General features: G+C 37.7%; 1 protein-coding gene across 1 annotated transcript in view; it reads right to left on the reverse strand.

The window, feature by feature from the left end:
* PCLO (piccolo presynaptic cytomatrix protein) overlaps positions 1 to 18,761 on the reverse strand; it is a 378,058-nt gene that overhangs the window by 152,764 nt on the left and 206,533 nt on the right. The window contains 1 exon segment of the mRNA XM_050905865.1: positions 1,749 to 3,957. Coding sequence (XP_050761822.1) covers positions 1,749 to 3,957 — 2,209 coding nt within the window.

The raw sequence follows: 18,761 nt of genomic DNA on the forward strand, positions 1-18,761 counted from the left end.
AAACATATAACAGAAACATAATGCACTGTAGTGCAGAAATATAATTTCCTATGACCTGTTTATATGAGGTAGAATAGCACCAAATAGGCTTTTTTTGGTCCAGTTTGGTTCTCCTTAGTTTTCAGGAGGAAAAGTCCTGTGTCTTTCACAATGTGACCCTAGAATGACCCTTAAAAGTCTCAAGTCGAGTTGAGACAAGATAACATCTACTTATTTAAGAAGAATGATATGAGTTGCAACTTGGGGAGTTCCTCTCAACTGCCTTCAGATTTAATTATAGGACTCTGTGTGCTAAGAATTTAAGAACACTGAAAACACTTAAACTTCTGATAAAAATCAAAAAAGCTGATGATCCTGAACTTCTCCTGAAACAGACTTCATAAGGGGGTTGTAAATATCTAAGAAATATGAAAAGAAACTTACAGAACAAAACCCTTCAATATACTGTAGTATCAGGAAGGCAAATAGATCCAATTTTCTAATGCTTATGAAAGATTCAGCATATGTAAAAAAGCAATAATGCAATAATGAACACTGAGTTTAATATAAACCTGAAAAATAAATGATACTACTTCATAATCATCCAAATGTGTCTTTTGAGACAATCATTGCCATTTACAGACAATATAGCGCATGCAAAGTCTCTTTTATTGTGCAGTAAATACACATAAGAAAAAGTTAAGGGAGCGCATACACTTTTGAACATATTAATTTCATTTTCTTTCAAACTGTCTTTATGATTTTTAAACAATTTAGAATATATTAAGTCTGAACTGACTCAAACAAAATTGATACATAATTTGCAATTATTTAGTACTCAACATCAGCTTTAACATTCTGCTGTACTTATTCAGAAGAAACATTTTAAATTGCACCATTTATAATACATCAGAAAGGTTCCTTTCATGAACCTAAGTGAGATAAACTCTTGTGCTTATTTGGCAGACATATTGTATGGGGTGCATATAAAACCAGCTATGCTGCATAATCCATCAATAGAAGTAAAATACTTTATGAAAGTTTATTGAAGGATGAGATTGTCTTGCACCATCCAAATGACAAATTATCTTACATCATCACAATTCTGAATGCACAGAAGTCCACATGACAGGATGCTTTCAACAACCATATGTAGAACATTATTTTGCTATCACGTTAAGCTCTATATGGTTCTAACATACAATATGTACTTAATGAACATACTATTTCTATATCAACACAGATCTAAAGTGGTGCATCAGGAGATGGAATTATCAGTTCTTGAATACTATCATGAAATTTCATGCAAGTAAAATTACTAGAGTTTTTCAGAGATTTGGGAGATTACTTCCAAATCCCAACAAAAACTATTGCAAATAACTTCAATGATTCACAGTCACTGGAGAAGGCTCCACATAAAGACTGACGGTAGGGTCTGTATTGTACATGGAATATTCTACACAATACCATTAGAAAAGTAAATATCAACAAGTGAAAAGGAAAATGCACAAGCAAACCAAAAGGAAAGCAAATCAACAACAATATAGTGAGCATGCTAGAGTAGCTTAACACCATCCAGAAACTGCTGTTAGGGTAAAATAAAAAATATCAAATAAAACAAATCAAACCCCAAAGATGTAGATACACAGAAGATGCACCAAGGAACAGAAAAAAAACCAAGATTTTGAAGTATAACAAAAATTAGACACATGCATAGAAATGAGGATTTGCGTTGTGATAGTAAGATACCAGTCTGAGGCCTAATTTACCTTCACTGTCTGACATGGCATGCTGGAAGTCATCCATGATGAAGGCTATATCTCGATCATAGCCTCGAGTCCGTGACTCCTCCCTCATATGTTGCTGGACCTCAGGTAATGAATGGCTCGATCCAAACTGGTCCCTGGTATCTGCGGATATTGGTGGCAAGGGTCCAGCTGCCGCTCTTGCCATTCCCATTGGCTGGCCAACGGGACTTAGTGGGCTCTCTTCCTCTGAGTTCTGCGCTACTATTGGGATCCTTCCCCTGCTTTGGCTAATAGGTAGACTCGTGGGTTTAGTTCTTCCAGAAGGTGCTGCATGGCTAAAGGAAACATCTAAGGGTTCAGCTTCTTGGGATTTCAGTCTTAAAGAAGAACTGGAAGAATCCCTTTTCAATGACAAATCAAGCCCATAAACTGAGGAGGGTCTAGATGAGGGCCTAGATCTACTACCACTGCTATAAGACTTGTCTGCTTCATCTTGTAAAGTGGATCTCATTGTTGGACCTAGTGCAGTCCCAAGGCCTGCTCCAATGGATGAAGTCAGTGGTGGCCCCATGTATTTCTGTTGGTCAGTGATGTTTTTTCTAAGGCCAAAAGTGATATCATCCTGAAGAAGCCTTGCCCTAGTAGTAATTCCCCCAAGTGTTGAAGTGCTAGAAGTCATATAGCTTGAATAGTCAGGCTCAAGGTCTCTGCTTTCTTGGATAGGAGAAAACTTTGTTAGTTTGGGGTCTATCAAAGCTTTCTTGTGTTTTGACTGCTTCTGGTAAAGGAGGGCTGCTGGGAGCTGCTTAGCAGCCTGTTTCTCAAGAGTAAGCCTACCTATGCTGTATTTCTCAGATTTTGGAAAATGCCTGTAGCTGCCCTCCGCGTGGTAATACTGTGACAGGCCAGCCAGATGATCAAGACTTTCTGCACCTCTACGGAACTCTTGTTTTATCTGGTGTTTCAGAAGTTTGAGCTCATAAGGGTCCTCCATTGGGTCTTCATCAGCTTTAACATAGGAATGCAACCTAGAAGAAGTCTGCAGTGGTGCTAGGAAGTCTGACACTTCTTGTGCTCTCCTGGCCTCAGTTGTGCGAAGCAGTCGATCTGTTTTGGTCAGATCTTTCTCATGGAGGCTAAAACTGGAACCAAGTGCTCCTGTTCCTTTAGTAAGTTCTCCTATATCATCAATCAACACATAATTTCGGGGTGTATGGTGGTGGTCTATATCTGCATAGAATGAATCTGCAGATATGCTTGATATAGGGCTGCTTGCTATGCTGTTTCTCTCATCTAGTCCTATCCTTAAGTCCAAGGTAGAGTATTTACTGCCCAGCTGGGAAACTGCATAATTATTGTCAGTTGAAACTGGCGCTATCATGAGAGGCTGATTGCGAATTACATCATAGTTTGTTGTTATCTTAGGCTCCAAATATAATGTGGTTTGTCTTGGCTTTGGCTGTATCACCATCATCTGTGATGGGAGTTGATATGATGGCTGTTGAGATGGTGGAGGTTGAGCCTGTGGAGTAAAGGACATAGTAGCTCCTGTTTGGAAAGCTGTCTGGGTCTGATAGGGTGAAACCTGCTGGTGGTACAAAGGCTGCGGTTGTTGGTAATGTGACTGCTGTGTGAACTGAGTAGGTGCTTGAGTTGGCAGGGCAGGAGATGAATACTGATATTGAGCATATGGGCTTGTAGCGGGGGCAAACTGTGTTTCTGGCTGGGTTTGTGGTGGCATAAACTGGTTAAATTCTGTCTGGGGTGCAGTACGTGGTCTTTCCAAGCCGTGCTGAGTTTCTATTCTGGTTGATCTAGTATTATTAACTTCACTGTCTGACATATAATCACGTTCTTCTGCTACTCCTTGGAGATAGGCACGCTCTCTCTTTTCTCTTTCTTTGAGTAAGGCTTCTTTCCTCCTATTAATGCCCATTTCCAAGTATCTCAGCTTGGCATCTATTTCTTTTTCCTCCTCATCTAGCTCTGCTTGCTTCTTCCTAAGCTTGGCTGATTCACGTTCGACCAGATCCAATTCCCTGTCTATATCCTGAAGAATTTTGGCTCTGGCCATAGTGTTGGTCCTACAAATCCTTCTGCGTGAAACTGATCCCACAGAAGTATACGGTGACTGAGTTGCTGCTGTTGCTTCCTCCGGAGGTGGGTTGGGCAGAGTCCTCTTCACCTTCTTTTGAGTGCCTGATGGAGTTATGCTTGAAGAACCTTTTGTCTGTAATAGAAGAAACAAGATTGAATCACTATTCTGGAGGCTTGATCGCAAATTAATCACAAGTTTTTAAAATGTTTTTCATGGTATGGCTTTATATCTTAACCACTTACTTTCTCTAACGGAGAGGAAAGCTTGTGGTATCTGTGAATAAGCAGCAGAAAATGGCATGAAAAAATGCCGTCAGTCTGCTAAAGGTCAGGAAGATAAGCAATCTAATGCAAAATAAGGGTGACGCTCAATAGGACTTTGTTTAGCTTAAGATTGAAAAATCTTCTTTATATTCTTGAAATTGATTTGACTGTAATTTAGAAGTTTTTTTTTATTTCTGTATGCTTATACATAAACATATACAGTGCATGTGTGTGTGTGAGGGGAATATATATAGATCTATGCACCTTCCTTTTATATAACATTTAATAGAAAAAATATATGTATAAAGGTACACATATACATATTCATATATAAATATACATATAATCTGTACAATTGAATAGAAGTCTCTGAGCCAGACACTGAACGTATACTAAGAAGCTATAACTTGTACTGAAATCCAGACACCAAAGTAGGACTTTCTGGTGCCAACACATTTGTAACAACAGGTAGTTCTTAGTCGATCTTGTAATTTTTGCCTCCCTCTGCTGCTACATATATATTTTCAGGGAAGATTCTTGTGCTTTACAGAAGTGGTATGTGCTTTCTTCAGTTCAATGAAGACCTTCTTAAATGAAATTTGTTCCAGTTCCAAAGCTACAGTTTAAAACTTTAAAAAAGTTCGCCAGTATAAAAACATAGGAATCTAGTTCAGTCCAGATGTCCAGACTTCCCCACAGGTAATGGTAGAAGGGTGATTCATCCTGATCTAGGAGAAGTATCTACCTTAGGCTGATGAGTCTTTTTTTGGAGGTGCCTCTCTTCATCAACTAGGGAAGTAGGCAATGCAACTGGTTAGATGCAATCTAAATTGCACACTAAATTACTAGGGTTTTTGAAAAGTTCTTTCTAGTTTTGAAGTAAATTTAGGCTCCCACACAATGTAGATAAATTATGAAGTGGGATTTGAATGAATTTGAAATTGTATCCTATCCTATCTCCCCAATAACTTCTTACAAATTTTGCCTTAGTAAAGGACAAAGGATTGATCTATACACATACACTAAAAATAATCACCTCAGCCATTACAGAATGCAGCTGTGTTAATAGCAAAACATGGAAACACTTTAGCACAGTTTAGTAAGGGAAGTGAAAAAAGTATTAACCAACTTGACTCTTCTGCCTCTGCAGGCAAGGACAGCACTTTAGCAAGCATTAACTGTTATTAATTAAAAATGGAATTTCTTCTGAAATAAATGCTACTTCACTCAGAGAAGAAGTCAACAAGATTAATTTTAATTAGGAGTTTATAAATCACTATTTTCTGTTTATTCTAATATGTCGTCAACAAAATTGTAAGTTTTTAAAAAGTATTGACAGCCCTCTTTTGCTGCTCCCCTGTTACCTAACCTTAGCAAATCACAATAATCAACACATCATTTGTCATGGATCTTTAAAGAAACATTCACTACCTTTTCAAGTGCCATTTAAGCTCTTTTCATCTTCTTCATCTAAATTCCATCTTTTGCCTGTTTCAGATTTCAATAAATGTAATTTAATTTTTGTTTTCAACTTCCCGTAGCCATTTCCCAAACCCATGTTGTGCCAACAAATCAAAGAAACTAATTGTCTCTTGCTCAGTGTGTACTTATAATCAAAGACAAATTAATCATCTACAGTAGGTCTAGTTGGCTATTAATTTATATTGTAAATTCAGTGCAATACCACTGTTATTTCCCCCTCCCAAACTGAAATAGCAATCACAGATGGTGAAGCAGTCACAGATGGTCACTGGTATTGGGGAAGAACTATTAATAACACACTCATTAAAAGGTCTATAATACTTTATGGAATTATTATTTTCAGATGACAGTTAAGTTGCTGATGAATAATTCCCAGCATCAGCTTATAATGCATTTCATAAAAAAAAAAATCTTGTTTTTATGTCTTTGTCTACATATAAAGAAACTCAGACTAACAGACGCTACAGGAAGATGTACCACTTGCTTTTGAAAAAGTACTGATAACCTCTAGTTCTCAGCTGCTATTCTCACAAAAGGCAAGTCTTAATTATTTTTACTTGATATTTATATTGGGATAAGAAAAAAAAAAAATTTAGTACTGTGATAAAATGTGTGGATTTTTTTCTTCTTCCTGGATATTCTCATCATCAGTTATGTTAGCATGCTACCTGGGAACTGTGTTACTAGATTGAAGGGAAGTTCAACTGCAGTATTTTGGCAGATAACTTTAGAGTAGTTGTTAAATTTAGTTTTTGCATTTCCTTTGAAACTGTTAACTAGCAAGGAAAAAAGACAAGCTAGGGCTGATCTTCACCAAATTCTAATCTCTTTATCACAAAGAATTGGGAGTGGAAAGGAGTAATTGCACTGTCTAGCCCTATTCCTGTATTTTTGGTCCCTGTAACATATTTATAATGTTATGCTCATTTTAGGTTTAAAGTATCCAAAGGAAAGACGGGGCAGAAACCTTCATGAGACTACTCTGGAGCCAAATAAACCTATCAAATAGAGGCAGGCATTCTTACGCCTTACAATTATTGGTTAAAGTTTAGGTTAGATGTCAGACAGGCGACCTTAGCAAGCTCTCTGACTGAATAAGCCAAGAAGATTTCTACCACATTTTATCACATTTTTCATCTTCTTCATTCTAACCCATTTACTTCTAGCTATCTACTATCACCCTCACTAATTTTTAAAAATAATTCTGTGTTTAGCAAATGATCACTCTAAACGCTGACTTTAAATGTCAAGGACTAGAAGTAAAAATTATTCTGCTTCTTGTTTCGCCATGACAACCTTATAAAAGTTATTACTTTATTGCTGACACTTGTACATGGAGAGAATTTCACACTAGTCTGGGACATCCCTTCAGGATGGACGTAATGGTAATCAATCAGAGCTGCTGCTGAGGCAAAGCTGACCTTGCTCAAATAAGTCCAAAGCTTGTGCTTGAGATAAAGCTACAGATATGTTCTCCCCAATACTACAGATTAAAGAACTGAGGAAGAAACAATCTTCCCCCTCCCCCACTGATTTTTAAGCTCAACAATGCTTTGACAATAAAGATAGGAGAAGAATGCACTCCTCAGTCTTGCAGTTCAATGACAAGATAACATTACAGTGAGGAACTCAAAACACTGAGCGGAAGGTTGCGTGCAAACAGATTTAACAAAACCTTCCTTTTCTGCCTTGCCAATACACATTAGTCCTGACATGCTTTATGTCCTGAGTTCTAATTTTTAGAGGTCATCTGGACAAAGGCTTGTGAACCCTGTTAAATTGTGTGGTGACTTTGGAATAATTCCTTTGAGATGACCATCCCATTCCTTGTGAATCTTTGTGAAAATACCTTTTTCTACCTATTTTTGTCTCCTTCAATTTGATGGCATTGCTGACAAGGCCAGCAAGACTCTGACCCACCACAAGAATCAGTCAAGCACTAGGAAATACTCTTACATTCCACTGTTTTTTATCTGTTTTAAAGAGATAGTTTACTTTGGGGGACTGAATGGCTCAGGAGATCTGTGATGAATTTCTACCTCTAAACAGTGTGTTTGATTCGAGTTACTCAATCTCTCTCCTCCTTGATTGACTTTGTTTGAATATGATATGGTGGCATCCTTGCATCCTCCTCTCTCTTTATTCATCTAGCTATGTGTCGTGTTTTAACCCCAGCTGGCAACTAAGCACCACACAACCGCTCACTCACTCCCCCCACAGCGGGATAGGGGACAGAACTGGAAGGGTAAGAGTGAGAAAACTCATGGGCTGAGATAAAGACAGTTTAACAGGTAAAGCAAAAGCCGCACATGCAAGCAAAGCAAAACAAGGAATTCATTCACCACTTCCCATCGGCAGGCAGGTGTTCAGCCATCTCCAGGAAAGCAGGGATCCGTCACGTGTAACGGTTACTTGGGAAGACAAACATCATCACTCCGAACGTCCCCCCCTTTCTTCTTCTTCCCCCAGCTTTAAATGCTGAGCATGATGTCATATGGTATGGAATATCCCTTTGGTCAGTTGGGGTCAGCTGTCCCGGCTGTGTCCCCTCCCAGCTTCTTGTGCACCCCCAGCCTGCTCGCTGGTGGGGTGGGGTGAGAAGAAGAAAAGTCCTTGACTCTGTGTAAGCACTGCTCAGCAGTAACTAAAACATCCCTGAATCATCAACACTGTTTTCAGCACAAATCCAAAACACAACCCCATACCAGCTACTGTGAAGAAAATTAACTCTACCCCAGCCAAAACCAGCACACCATGCTTGGATATTAGCTACATTTGCTCAGAGAACTGAGCTTTCACACTCGGGCATACAACTCATATACTTCTTGTCTATTTTGGATTTTAGCAGCAAATAGGTAACCCTCATTATTCATTGTTCTTTTAACATTTTCTGTGATCACAACACAAACAAACATAAACTTCTTCTTCTGTCCTCTTTAGAGCTGACAAAATAGACCTGTATTTATATATATTTTTTGGTATGAGCAGGGACAAATCCTACAAATAATGTATACAATCTGTATACATATATGCATATGCACAAACCAATTACAGTTGTCATGACAGCATCCTTATTAGAGTTTGCCACCACTAGATTGTCTATGTAATAGACACAGTGATGTCAGACTACCTGCAGTCTGTGATGCTATGAAAAAGCAAAGGTAAAGTGGGTCGTAGCTGAAGCCACCCCTCTGTCACAATCCTCTGAAGACTCAGCAGCATGGTGGAAAGCCTGTTCTACACTCCAGAGGAACAAAACCTTACCCTCTGGAGGGTAAGGTTTCCTGAAGCATCTGATGTTGACTTGCAACTGACTTGAAATGTCAGCAGAAAGTTGGTTGTACCCTGATTACCAGAAAAAACAATACAAATAATTTTTGTCTTCAAAGAAGGACCATGCAGTCAATAAGTTTGCTCAGCAAACTCACGACTAGCATCAATTCAAGAGATGCATGCGGATGTGTTAAATTGAATTACTCGGAATAAATTGTTTGCATCTAGAAAAGATGTCAAGCAGCGGAGGGACAGAAATTACTCTTCCATTCAGAAAAGAGGTCACTTTAGGTGGGGACTCATGCAGGTTACTAAGGCCGCAATGGGGTGGAAGGTGAAGCCTGTGCTGTAGCTCTCTGTGTTCTAGCTCTCACACTTGGGATTTTTCATGTATCAAAAAACTCCCCAAATGCAACCCCTCCAAACCCCCAAAATGCCCAGTAAAAATTGCAATTGTAATGAAGCTGTTCTACTTATAAAGGGTTGGTATGTGTTACTTGGTATTATGGTATGTGCTCTTCATCGTTAGAAATGCATCAGTAAGAACAGTTAGAAATTTTGGCAATTCATTATTTTAAACATTTAATTTACTTCAAAGAATCTATGAAAATCAGTTATCATTCATTAAGGACCGTTCAGTAATTTAACAGTATCTTTAAAATTGCTTGTAAATGAAACCTAATTCCAAAAGACACTAACATAATACACTAATAAGTATGGAATCCTTAACTGCATCTTCTTGTAGGATGCAGACAGAGATATTGGACAATGTTTTGTAGCTTGTCTTGCGTAAAGAAATAGTTTCTCATGTAAGTTTTTGTGGACCCTTCTGGACTTAATATCTATTATGTGGTAACGACTGACTAGAGAGGACCAGCTTCCTTAAGCCTTGGCAACAAACATTAGAGCAAGAATATTGCAACACTTCTCTCCACCGGCTAAGGCTGACACAGGGTCACTTTTATGGCATGAAGAACCACAGAATGTGGGAACACACCTCTGAAGCCAACAGGTAAAGGGAAGCAGATGAATTGTGCATAGTAAGGAAAATATATTAAAACATATTTATAAAATCTAGTCTCATCAGCAGTGCTGAGAATGGAGTAATACCTGCTCTGAACAAATTCTAACCATCAGTAAAACCCTATCAGCCAGCCTGTACTGCCTTGGCTTGTGTGCCATTGCTGGCAAGGGGAGTGGAAGATGAATTTGATGAGCTGAATTTGGCCTTGTGTATGGGAGGGAAACACCCTGCTTCATGAGTAATATACTAGAGCTTTCCTTTAATGTAACTCTTGTCTTTTTTTTTTTTCTGCAAGTATTTTGCTCTGGGGACTGAGCACTCAGGCAGAAAACTAGTTTCTAAATCACTACACAGCAGCACTGAGATGCCAGTCAGTCTGATTTTCTCATGTTCCCCCCCCCGCCTCTCTCCTTTGGAGGCTCTGTAAAGATAAATTTCTCTTCTGTTAAAACCAATATAAAATTTTTAGAAAGAGTCTATTCCAAAACAATAAGCATTTTTCAGAGTTTTTTTGCTTTCATTCGTGTCAGTCACTCATTCCTCAGATAAGCATTTCTGTACTTTCCAGCCTCTTGCTCCTTTCATTTTCTCTGTGAAATTGTTTGAAATTGCCATTTTCACTTCAAATGCAAGGGGAACAGCACAGTGCACTTCCTAACAGCTGACGTGACATGAGATATCAACTTCTTTCCTCATTTAAACACATAAAAGGCCATATGCTTCTTTTGATCTCAGGGGGAGAAAGGAGAAATTCAATGGAAATTTGATATGCAAACTACAGACAGATGTGGCCCTTACACAGTGATTTTCAAAGGGATCTAAACCTACATTTCATCTACTTTATATGAGTAGGCATAATAGTTGTTCTCAGTCGCTTGCATAGAAGAGGAAGTTTTACACAGACTAACTGATTTATGATTCATTTGGAGCAGGACTGACAATTTTTGCCTATAAGGGCAACAGGGCAATTCCCTCCTCAATTTATACTGGTAAAAATGAGGAATAGTAGTTTAAATCAGCAGAAATACATCAGTGCAAAATCAGTTTGTGAGAAGAATGAAATCCAATGTTTTGAAACTTTGACTTTAAATATTGTAACTGGAACAATACTCCATACCTGTGCATTTAACTGATTTTAAACAACATACACATTATTCACAAGCTTATGTTTTCATTTCCTCAGCTTCCATCTACAAACAGTATCTATACTGTTTGCTTTTTCTGCTCACTGAAGACACAGCAGTCTCTTTACCCATTCCCCTTAGTACAATTCAATACTGTTTGTAAATTTTCCCTTATACAAAAGGGAAATATTTCTGGCTACCTCATACAGTAACATTATCTTCAAAACTCACCTGAAAACAATTATTTCCTTTTTTATTCTTCATTTCTTTTTGCCTCTGCTATTCTTTGCTATTTATCTTTGTAATCATATTACTTATATTTGCAAAGCGTTCTGGGATACAAGCTTATATGAGATTCGCTGTCCACTTGTATTAAATGTATATAGAATTACACGTATCTCAGTTACTTTACAATGGGGAAAAAATCTCTGGCAGATTGATTCAGACAATGGGCATCTGTCAAGCTAACAGAAAGAGTCAAATTGTCGGAGTTAAGCACTGCTTCTGCATTGAAATCTCCGTACCAAATGGGCTCAATATTTTTCCCACTATTCAATCTCTGAAAAAGAAAAAAAAGGGAAACACAGAGGAAAGGGAAGGGGGAAAGGAGAGGAGAAGGGAAAAACACTGCCCTCAAAACAGAAGAACGTGGTCAGAATTTCTTCTCTGAATGACAAATACAGATTTCATACTTTGCTATAAGCGGCTTGAAAACATTGCAGGAAATATATAGCTGCTATGTAGGCAATACCTACTGATGCTTACTAAATGTTTGTCTCTATATGCTTTGTACTAGAACATGTTAAATATTCTTAAGTATTTTATTTCTATATCAGTATATTAAAAACTACAAGGGACTTCACAGAAAGAAAATACTGTTCTCCCACTGCTACAATACTGTATTTTTAGTACCAACTCCAGTTAGTACTCTGAGTGCTATAGTACTATAGCCCTAATCCAGGACTGAAGCTTGAATCTGATAAGAATTCAGAAAAAATACTTTTGTCTGTGAATTAAAAGTTTTCTTCATTTGTAAGTTACTTGTGAATTTTAAGAAGATAGTCCAATTTTTGTTTAAAAGAAAAAAGGATCCAAATGAATGGATTTATCTAGATGCTGTCTTCCTCATGACTCATGAAAGTTTCTGAAGGGGAGGCTTCTGAAGCATATTCTGCTTTGACAACCCAAAAGATTATGAAATAAATGACAAAACAGAGGATAAGTTATATGGAACTCTATGTACTGCATAACAGCAAATTGGACAAGAGAAAGATTCACTATTTGGAGAAACACTAATGGCAAAGCTAGAATTGCTATGAGGTAGGTGCTTAACAAGATTAAGACAAAGTCATAGATTCATGGTGACTGTACCGTACTATAACATAGTATACTACACTATAACATAATTAGTGTTTCTTAATCAATCATCACTTCTTTTTTTTCCCCTTATTGTTTCACTGACAGTCTAAGAGGCATTTTACATAAATATAGAACTGTAGACACTCAGAACTTCTCAGTCTCACCTGTGGAAAGTTATCAAAAGTTCTATGAAGTGGATGGACCATTCGATGCCTGTGCTAGGTTAAGATACACATATTGTTTGCACATGATGTGCCCTGTCTCCAGCAAAGCCTGTTTTTGGATTTAACTAATGACACAGAACTGTACCTCAGTAATATGTTCTGATATAGAGGCAATATGATTCTGCCATTGGTAATTCAAAACAGTTATATTAAAGGATATTGTACCAAAGTATTAATTGTTAGCTTCGGGATTAGTCGATCATGAAGCTATTTGTGGCAATAGAAAAAGACATCAGTCTTCTTCATCTTGGAATGACGAAGTCCTTGGAATAAATCTTTTTGCACATAATGTAACATCATTAGCATGGGCTCATTCACTCATAGTAATTAATAATACACTGTTTCTCATCATGTAACACACAAATCATTCTATGTCATTCCCCTCAGTCAGAATAATAAATTTTATTTGAAACTCAGATCTCATCTATGGAAAATTTTACTGGATTATAAAGAGTCTTTTCCCAGTCAATGAGAACATACTTTAAATTCTCTTCCTTTGCAATCTAGCTGAGAATCCTGGCCAGAAAATACTGGTGAGAAAAATTCAGAACAGTTTATACTTATCAGTAGGATATGCATATGCTGAATTAACACCATCTGTTTTCAACTGATATCAGACTACTTTGCAAACTTTCAGCTACAATTAAAAAAAAAAAACAACACCAAACCCCCCTCTATCTCTGAAAGAAAGGAAATATTAATCTTGGCTTACAGGAAAAAAAACAAACAAAAAAGGTGTGAGAAAATCTTGGCTTTTTCTGCCTCTCCTTCACTACTGACTTCCTCCGAAGAACGGTAGCTGACGAGACTCCACATGCTGCGCCACAGCCCTTGTTTATTCGCAAGAGTGAGGATTCATCTGCCCAAGCGCAGACATGATGTACAGAGCTAATCTGAGCTAGTCCTCCAGACTACTGAACTGAAAGAAAGTGCAATTTTTCTTCAGCTCACTCCATAATCACACCTGTTTCTCTTACTGACTGTAGAAACAGCCTCATGTAACACAGATGTCACCTGTAAATGTCTCAAGACAGAGGAGGTCAGTCCCACTCCTACCAACCGCAGCAGTTTGAATTCCTGCTTTTGGCTCCTCATGTGGGGTCTGTTTTGTAGCAGAGTTTTAATCCTTTTCTCTATGCAGGAATCTCGCCACCGCTGCAATTCTTCAGAAATTACACCTCTCCTCAGCAATCAAAGGCTCTGGGCTTGGCTCAGTTTGATCATTCAGGCAGTATTTATTTTATTCTGCACTCACGATGCTTTGCTTCCCTGGTCTAAGATTAAAGGTGGCAGAGTGAGCAGAGCCCTGATTAATCACTTTCTCTAAAATGTGGTTCACGCTGGGGAACAATGGCCATGTAACTCCTGCTGTAAGGCATGGATTAGACAAACTCACCAAGTGCCTAACTGCTTAATTCAGGCCTTTCTATAAGCATCACAACTAAGCCTTCTCTTTGTCTTTTCTGCTCAGCCCTGACTTCATCCATGCTGCTGTGCATCTGCAGAACAGCCTGCATCAAATTTCCTGCCCCCTCTTTCCAAAAGTGCCTAAAATTTACCAATGCAACACATTCTATTGTAGAAAAACGTACTTCTTACTCTGCTTTGGTACCATGTATAGCTCTGTAAGGCTTTTCAAGTTCTGGAATGACCAATAGTCCTTCATGGTGGTTACACAGTTGTCAAAATCCCAGCATTACACTCTATTAGAAGAGAATTGAAACAAAAGGCAGAATAGAAACAAAAGGAGGTTTGTGAAACCCTCTTTGGTCACTGATGCCCGGCTTCCAGGCTTCACTCCATTCCAACAACTCACCAGCTTTCTGGCCTGCAGCAAATTCTGCATAATCCCCTCTGCCTCAGCTGGATGAGTTCCTTTCTCCTCGGGTTATGAGTCCATTCCTCTCTCTTCTCTGCAGTTTCTCAGTATTTCCCTGAACTTCTGCTTGAAACTTTTTTGTTTCCCCTCTCCTTCCACCCCTCTTTTTCTGAAGCATGAGAACTCCCACTAAAATATGCTCAGTTGCTCCCAGGGCAGGAGCAATCTCTCTCTCTCTCCCCCCGCAGAAGCTTCCAGCCAAGCCAATCCTCTCTCTTTTTAAAGGAATGTAACTAACCTGACAACACACACACAGAATAGATCGGCTGCTGCAGATGGCTAAACTTATGAAGTGTGAAAACCACTCACAGTATGTCCAGAGTTTCCATTACACTTTTTCTACAGCGAAAAAGTGTACTAGCCAGACCACACAAAATCCCATATTCCTATTCTTATTCTCATAGAAGAATTGCATTTCCAGTTTGATATAAACCCATTTCCCAGTGACACAAGTTAAACAAAACCAAATTAACCTCTCCTCCCACCCCACCCCAAACCTTCAAAAAGCCAACTTTTCAAAGAAGGCATTAATACTTGAATAAACATGTACAGAAATTTGCTATACTGATACAAAACAAAACATCTTCTCATGGAAGAAAAACAGCTTTCACTATGTTACCTGTTTAAATTTATAAGTCTCTCTTTTTCAAACAAAAATGTCTTTTAAAAGGTATGAAACCATTTTTTCAAAGGTTTTTTTTTTTTTCTGTTTTTCTTCTATATGTATTCTACAGTCTGTTGATCTTACACCAGATTTAATCCATGGAGCTGGGAAAGAGAAGTGGCAAACATCTCATAATTTGAGAGTATTTAAAACCAGACTGGACATCAGCACCAGCTCTTCACCAAAGAAATCCAGTCAAGGCACTCAACTCAGTCTTGATTAGCTCAACTGTGAATAAAACTGGGAGAAAGTCTTGATTTTTAGAACAACCTCCACCTTTTCTTTTTAAGTATAAATGGATATAATTTTTATACCTGATTGTTTTAGCAATTATTAAATATGGTTTATATGACTAACACTGAAATCTAGATTCATTTTCAGAAAAGGAAGTGTTCCACTCCTGGATAAATTCAATCAGATGACAGCCTTGCAGGCAATGTGATATTTAATCCAACTGTGTAGGGTTGGGGAAGAAGAAACCAGTAACCTTTAATCAATTTTCTTCCTACTATTTTAATAGCAATTACACTATTTTAGAATCATGACCTTCCTCTTCCCATTTCTGCTTACTGTGACAAGCAGGACAGGAAGATAGAAATTTGGCAAGCTTACTTTGAAACACTAATGAAATTAAAAATAAAGAAAAGGCAGCAGAAAAAACAGAAGTTAATGTGAAAGATGTGCCATTTGCAGTTTCTAAACCTACATTTGTATCAAAAAAAAAAAGGAGAAACAGCACTTAAACCAACTGTGATATTTCAAGACACTACATAAAAATGAAAATTCTTACCGTTGACCTGGAATCTAGGATATACTTTCACTGCAGACACAAAAGGAAAAAGGTTCTTCTTCCCCCTCATTTTCAGAGCCCCTATTATTCTTGTTCCAAACCATTCTTTGTCCACCACTGCCATAGGTCAAAATAAATCTAAATAAAAAGTAGCTCTACTTGATTACATGCATACGGACTATACCAATTACCCTAAATGTGCAGTGCACAGTGAGTTTTACTATAGAAACACAGGAAATAAATAGTAAAAGATGTTTACAAGATGAATACACATTTGGGTTGGTTCTCTTCTCTGTTGTTTTTATGTGTTGTTCTCACTGTTTTAAAATTTCTAGTGACACTAATGAGTCTGAAGTTGATCTTACAGAGTAAACCCAGAGTTTACAAAGAAAAGAAAATGAATGAAACCCTGAAATGCACATAATCATTCAAATGCACATTCTAGACCAGTGGAAGAGTAAGGGCTGAAAAATTAGTCCAGACCATCCAAACTGAATGGCTACTGAATATACTAGTGACATTTTAACTTCACAAAATATCAGGCTTTACAGTCATGTCATTCAATGGTTTTTGGGTCCAGATATATTCATGGGAAGTCAAATGATTGCTCTGAAGTCTCAAATAGTCTGATGTTCACTGTGGCCTATAGCAGCCTAAGGCACAGTGTACGGATACACCTTCTTATATACAAGAAATGGCAGTATTTATGGGTTGAAAGCAGAAGTGTTGGGTGCAAGTGTGATTTGTCACAGACGTCATTCTCCCTAAAGAATGAAAAAGGCAGAAGTGACTAATGGTTTTTAGCTGGTGAGGCTGTCAGAAGAAGAAGTTGTAATACACATCTCCAACACAACAAAGGTTTAAGAAAACAGTATTGCACAAAACAAGAACAGTGAAGGCTTTACAGTATCAGGATAAACAAGACAAGAACACTTAGTTAATATTTAGTTGGAAAACAGGAAAAAATGGCTGAGCATGAAAAAGGTTCTTCTAAACCTTCATTGCACAATGCTACCACTGCATGTCATGATTAAGAAAGAACTTCAGCTAGGTTTATAAAATTCAGATGGGGACGCACGCCAATATCCCCAAGGTAAGAACCACCCTGGAAAGAGGCCTTGGCTTTTCAAAAACAGCAAGTCAAAGGATGGAAAGACAAGAAGCACAGACTTTAAACAGCTGATTTCCGAAAGTCACCGTTCAGTAACAGGCCATAACGGTGTGTTTAATAGTACTGTAGACGTGAGGAATGTCTACCTGAAACACTAAATACCTGGATGTTAGACAGTGTTTGATGTAGAAGAATAGTTTGGTCATCAGTTCACCTATATAAAATCTATGAGTGGCAGAGTTTTTATTTCAATTTTTCTCATTTCAAGATAAATCTGTTTTTGTGCAAGTCCTAAGATTATTAGCTTTTAAGAGCACCTAGATCTAAATGACAAACTTAATAAAATTATTTTTATTTCATACTTTGCAAATTATTAATACTTTTGGTAGTTATTTAAGGCAGCCAAAGCAACATCGCTTAGCTAAAATATTTTGACTCTGCATCAAAGTTAATGCTTAAAGGGTCTCAGGTTTATTAGCCATTAATTTATTTGCCTCTGAGCTAAGACTGACAAAAGGTTATTGTTTAGCATCAATCATGCACTGATTTTAGAGTCTTGGACAGAGCAGGACAGAGATCATCAAGTCATCTCCCATGATGAAGATTGCTGTTATTTAATTTCTAAGTCTTCGAGGCAGGAACCTAAATGGTTTTTACTTCATTTTCAGATGACAGTATTTATGTTCACAGGTCTTTGATAAGTCCATAAACAAACATAAAGAACCTTTCTATAAGTACTACAGAACTTGCAGTGCTTACAGAACCAGCTGTTTGTATGTCAGCAGGAAACATGAAATCCTTTAATTCTCAGATCTCTCTTCTGGTATCTGAAGGCACAGTAATCACTCTACTACATTGCTGTACATATGGCAGACAGGAGCCAGGCTGGCTGAATAGTGATGAAGATTATCTTGACTGACGAATCATTGATGGCATTTACCTCAGCATGCATTATGTATGAGCTCTGTGTATTAGTGTGCAATTCCTTATCGTGTTGTCTGAACATCAGTTTACACATAAACACTAAGTACTGAAGTAATGATGAAACATTTTTCTTTATCTGCTCTGATCTCTTTCTGGAAAACATTAAATGACTTTGTATCTGACCATAGCCAACATTTCTAATCTACACTGCTTTTCTGCCACAGTATCGACTCCTTCTTATAGCATTTTACAAATTACATATTCATTAAATATAACTACAATGCTGTAATATAATAATAATTTCAGAGATGTAAGATGACAAAGAATTAGAAAATGGAATACTTATCCAATAAATTTTAGCTCAAAGTAACATAAGAAGAACAATGTTTTTTTCAAATTTCAGAACAATTAAAACTCAGGACCAAGTCAGGAGGTCACTGGCACACAGGTCTCCTCCAAAAAGCAAACCTTGAGCTCTTTGTAAGACTTAAAAAGAAGACTGAAGAGGAGAGAAAAGGTGATACCATTACTTTCTAACATGCTCACAGTTCTGGGTCAGAGCATAAGAAGAGCCTGTTCCATTCAAGAGAAATTTCCTTAACATCTACGCTCATGTCATGAAGACCCAACACCACATAGCCTTCCTATGCAGCATTTCTGAAAGAACACTGGAAAAGCACTGTACCACTTTATAAACATGGATCATATACATGAGGAATATACGCTATGTCTTGTGAAAAATCATGTGTTTATATGTAAAAAGTGTGTTTTTTTGTGCATAATTCTCTAGCTCACCCCAGGAAGGGTAAGCACCCAGTG

The sequence above is a fragment of the Gymnogyps californianus genome, chromosome 1 (assembly GCF_018139145.2).
Source record: "Gymnogyps californianus isolate 813 chromosome 1, ASM1813914v2, whole genome shotgun sequence".
NCBI classification, from domain to species: Eukaryota; Metazoa; Chordata; class Aves; order Accipitriformes; family Cathartidae; genus Gymnogyps; species Gymnogyps californianus.